The 4,825-nt window shown below is 29.5% G+C and overlaps 1 protein-coding gene across 1 annotated transcript in view; it reads right to left on the reverse strand.

Annotated features, from left to right (window-relative positions):
- Positions 1 to 656: 656 nt before the first annotated feature.
- Positions 657 to 4,825, reverse strand: part of LOC108769024 (glutamate dehydrogenase, mitochondrial) — a 32,201-nt gene continuing 28,032 nt past the window's right edge. The window contains exon 2 of the mRNA XM_018519754.1: positions 657 to 967. Within this exon, the coding sequence (XP_018375256.1) occupies positions 751 to 967 (217 nt within the window). The 3' untranslated portion in view covers positions 657 to 750. The remainder of the gene's footprint in view (positions 968 to 4,825) is intronic.

Genomic DNA, 4,825 nt, shown 5'->3' on the forward strand with positions numbered 1-4,825 from the left:
TTTTACAATAAAATTATTTACTTACTCTATTTACTTACGTCAATAATTAATATTTTTTTAGAATAATTATTTAACAATTTTTTTTCGAAAATTTTGACAAAAAATTGGTAAATAATTGTTCTAAAAACGCGAATAAATACAGCTGATTTTATTGTAAAACTTTTGTAAAAAACATTTTTTTATATCTCAAATATTTTTCGAGATATAATGGAAAAAGCTGAAAACCTGTACATGTAAGGGGTGATTTCACCCCTTCAAACCGTTTTTTAGCCATAACTAATATTTTCTAAATTCATCTCTTTATATAAGCTACAAGTTCACAAAATTTCATTAAAATCAGAATTTAACATCTTGAGAGGTTCCCTTGTTAGCCACAATTAGCATACGTACGCAGCGGATTTTCAAACTCGATTTTCTCGAAAACTAAGCAGAAAATCGAAAAAGTTTATTCTATATATTTTGTTTATTTTTTCATAAGGAATCACGTCGTGCCCGCTTTTACATATTATTCGGCCGGACCCTGTATATAATATGCTAGCTTCATAAACGTGTATAGCATAGACATTACGAGACAGTGGTACAGCCTTATACGTTTTCATGTCTTTTCAACAACGTCTAAAATTATCGTGCAAATGTCACGCCTCCATTCGCTTATGATACTATTACATCAGAGAATGTCTTCATCAAAGTCTCGGCACTTTTAGCTAAAGTCAAAGAAAGCTATTCTTTATTGTTTTTTATTCTTTATTTTTAGCTTGAATTCTTACCGATAAATCCCTTCTTTGCTAATTCCAACGTAAATCTTCTAGTAATTTTTTCCAGTTCGTGTTCCGAATAATTCTTTGGATTAATCTTAATTCCAGCTTTTGCACCGCCAAATGGTACATCGACGCACGCACATTTAAATGTCATCAAGGCCGACAAAGCCTTAACTTCATCCCGTGAAACGTCCATCGAGAAGCGAATACCTATAAACATAATAAAAATATAATATGAATTAATTTACTTTTTACAAATATAAATAAAATGTAAACGTAGTTACATAAACAAGAATTAGCTGTCAATTTTCAACGTTATATATCTTTGTCATAAAATGATGAATATGTATAATGTATTATAAATATGGAAATCAACCATCAGAGAAAACAGAATTTCATAATTTTATGAAGATTTTTAAGTCGTATAGTTCATCAAATGCAATAAATTATATATTTTTCGTATTTATGTATTACTTTTATAGATTTGGAAATCTATCTCTAGAATTAGTATAAACAATCAAATAATCTATACTACATATAATTTCATATGAAAAACAGAAAAAAATTTTTAAATTACAATTTTGTTACCGATTTCTGGCATTGACTCGTAACAACACATAATTTATATAAAAGTCTTACACTTTGTACGTATAAAACAAACTTCATCCGCACTAGGGATTTGTTGTAAATGTCTTAACGGAATATGAGGAGGCGTCACAAAAATAATTGAGCTTCACTTTGTTCTCAAACAATTAACCTTAAGTTCTTTATTAGATACGATACGTGAGTAATACAGGCAACACGCCATATATATATATCCTTTTAATAATAAGTATATAGAAAGGTGACCAATGTCGTTAGAACCACAGCTCTGCGCCATCTGTAATAAATTGTCGATCTATCGATCGAGTTGCAATGGGGTTACAATGTGGATCGATTCATTGCTCCAACAGGATTATTAAAAAATAATTATATGCTTTTAGAAATGAGTCTTAGAGCTTTACTAAAAAGAAAAAACATAAAAGAGAAAAAAATTTCGTGTTATGTATTAATATACATACATTCATATAGTAGTACGTAGTTATCCTTTAATATTTTCTAAACCGTATGTATGTGTTGTAAATCTTGTATTGTAATGTGTGTAATGCTCGTATTAGACTAGAGATTGAGATTAAGATTGAGATTGGAATTAATCAGAAGAAAGAAAACCAACATCCAAGTTTAGTAAATTTTGCTTTGATTACTTAAATTTAATATTAATCTCTAGTCTGATACATGTAGATATAAATTGGTAAAATAGCGATGCTATTGGAGTTCGGTTTTTAACTGATGTGAACCTGGCGCCCAACTTTATCAAAAATAAAAATTAATACCGTAGCGCGTTTGTACCCGTTTGTACCTCCCTTATTTTCGTTTGTACCTCTAAACAAAAAATGAAAAATAAAAAATGGCCAGCGCCCAACTTTAAGATTTTTTAATTTCATTTATGCCATTCGAAAGAGAATCGTTTGTACCTCCATTATTTTCGTTTGTATAATACCTCAAAGGGTTCGGAGATACAGGGATTTCAAAATTTCGGAAATGCGCCAAGAGGGGAAGTCGGCTACTTTTATAGATATCGAAATGGGACGGCATTTGAAAGAGAATCGTTCGTACCCGTTTGTACCTCAAAGGATTCGGAGATACAGCGCTTTTCAATTTTTGCGCAACCCCTATATGTATGGCAAACTTAGCCAATTTTCTAAACATCGAAATGGAACAACGGCATTCAAAAGAGAATCGTTTGTACCCGTTTGTATCTCTCTTATTTTCGTTTGTACCTCAAAGGGTTTGGAGATACAACGATTTCAAAATTTCGGAAATGCGCCAAGAGGGGAAGTCGGCCATTTTTTAAGATATCAAAATGGGACCAACGGCACTCGAAAGAGAATCGTTTGTATCTCTCTTACTTTCGTTCGTACCTCAAAAGGTTTGGAGATACAGCGATTTCAAAATTTCGGAAATGCACCAAAAGGGGAAGTCGACCATTTTTAAAGATATCGAAATGGGACCAACGGCATTCGAAAGAGAATCATTTGTACCAGTTTGTACCTCTCTTATTTTCGTTTGTTGGCAAAGGGTTATGAGATACAGCTCTTTTTAATTTTTGCGTAAACGCTATACAGGGTGGTCCATTTAAATCAAACATCTTGAATATCTTGCTTATTTTTGATAATATAAAAAAATATTTCAAATGAAAGTGGAAGGGTTTCGAGGGGAACTTATTTTGGTTATGTTGGTTTTTTCTAGGTGGAGGCGCCAAAAATATATGAAGGTCACCTTAATTTTTTTAAATGGATTTTTTTTTACACAATATGATTCTTAAGAATATTTATCAAAAGAAAAGGAAAAAACAAATCTGTGATTAATAATATTAATATAGGTATGTCAAAATGAGATCCCCCCTTTACTAAAAATTCAATACCATATTTGTCAAATTTAGAATTAAATAGTTTGTATAACCTAGCTGGTTATATTATAAGATCTATTACTAAACATGTAAAACTTGCAATAAATGTATTCATCAGTAAAATCGCCAACTCCATTGTATTATTTATTTACAGAATTTGTACGACTAAAATATTATACAATTCTTTATGTTTTGTTAACGTTCAAACATTTAATATGTTTATAAAATTAGAACAAATGTTTCGTCATTATTGTAAATTTTTTAATGACTTTCAAAATGTTAATTGGACATCATTTCTAGGTGCAGAATTTGCAAAAGTTAATGCTAGTCATACTTTGAATTGTCATAACTTATATTTTAAAATTATAAGAAGATTCTCAAATTACGAACTTATAACAAAAAACGTACTATACGTAAGCAAATTTACGATAACAAATCTATGGACATGCATAATTTATTTTTATAATTCTTGTGTGATACAAAAAGTATTTTGCTGTGATACAAAAAATATTTTTATTTAATTTGTGCAATGCACACACACCCACATTATAACGTTATATAATATAAACAGTTTTTATTTATGTTATACAATACAAAAATGTATTTTTAATTAATTTATGAGATATCACAAACTATAGAAATCAAAGCCTTAAACGGTCTAGCTGGATCTTAATGCTTGTATGATTCTTATGTGAATTTATATACTACGTATGTAGTACCCAGAAACGCGCGCCGAAATGATTTTTCGGTCTTGAAACGCTAACTCTATTAAACTACCGCAGTAATATCACGAGTTAAATTGACTGGCAATTTAACAAATTTTTTTTATGTTTATTCGCATCTTCGAAACGATCTTAAAAATGATGAATAACATATTAAAATCTGTAAATAATTAATTCTTATTGCGAAAAATATTACCTCGGCCGAAAGTCGAACCCGGATCTCTTGCATACCGTGCGAGCGTCCTAAGCCTTTTATGAGATATAACGTTACATAATAATATAAAAAGTTTTTGTTATACAATACAAAAATTTATGTAATTAATATTATATGAACAGAAAATATTTAGATTTATGTTTTATATATTTATTTTCCTTTCCATTAATTTTATTTTATTAATCGTTATAATTAATTAAACATTAAATGTACGGAATTTTTTATCATATATATTATTTTAATATTTTGTATATAAAGATCATAATATTTATTTATTCTAAAACAATTTTTATTTGTATTGCCGAAATATAACGCTGTAACATTAGGATCTGTGAAGCTAGCACGGCATTCTATCGATATCAAAAAAAGTACAACAGTTCCAGTAGCACTTTTCATAGTTCTACAGTTCTACCTAAAAATAATAAATAGTTCCGCACTTTTAATATGAAAAAAACAAGATTGAAAATATAGCGTGCTAACGTCGCGAATCTGGCACGTCAGTTTTCCTCTAAAGTACGAGAAAATGATAAATATTTGCACTTTTAGCAACAGTTCCCGACAGTTCTACTCAAAATCTACTAAGATACGCAGTTTCAAAACAAAATACCAAAATTTAATAATTTCTAAACATCTTATATATAGAAAATAGCATAACACTTGAAAAAAAAGTGTCGTGCTGCCT

This window comes from Trachymyrmex cornetzi, unplaced genomic scaffold (genome assembly GCF_001594075.2).
Source record: "Trachymyrmex cornetzi isolate Tcor2-1 unplaced genomic scaffold, Tcor1.1 scaffold840, whole genome shotgun sequence".
Classification (NCBI taxonomy): domain Eukaryota; kingdom Metazoa; phylum Arthropoda; class Insecta; order Hymenoptera; family Formicidae; genus Trachymyrmex; species Trachymyrmex cornetzi.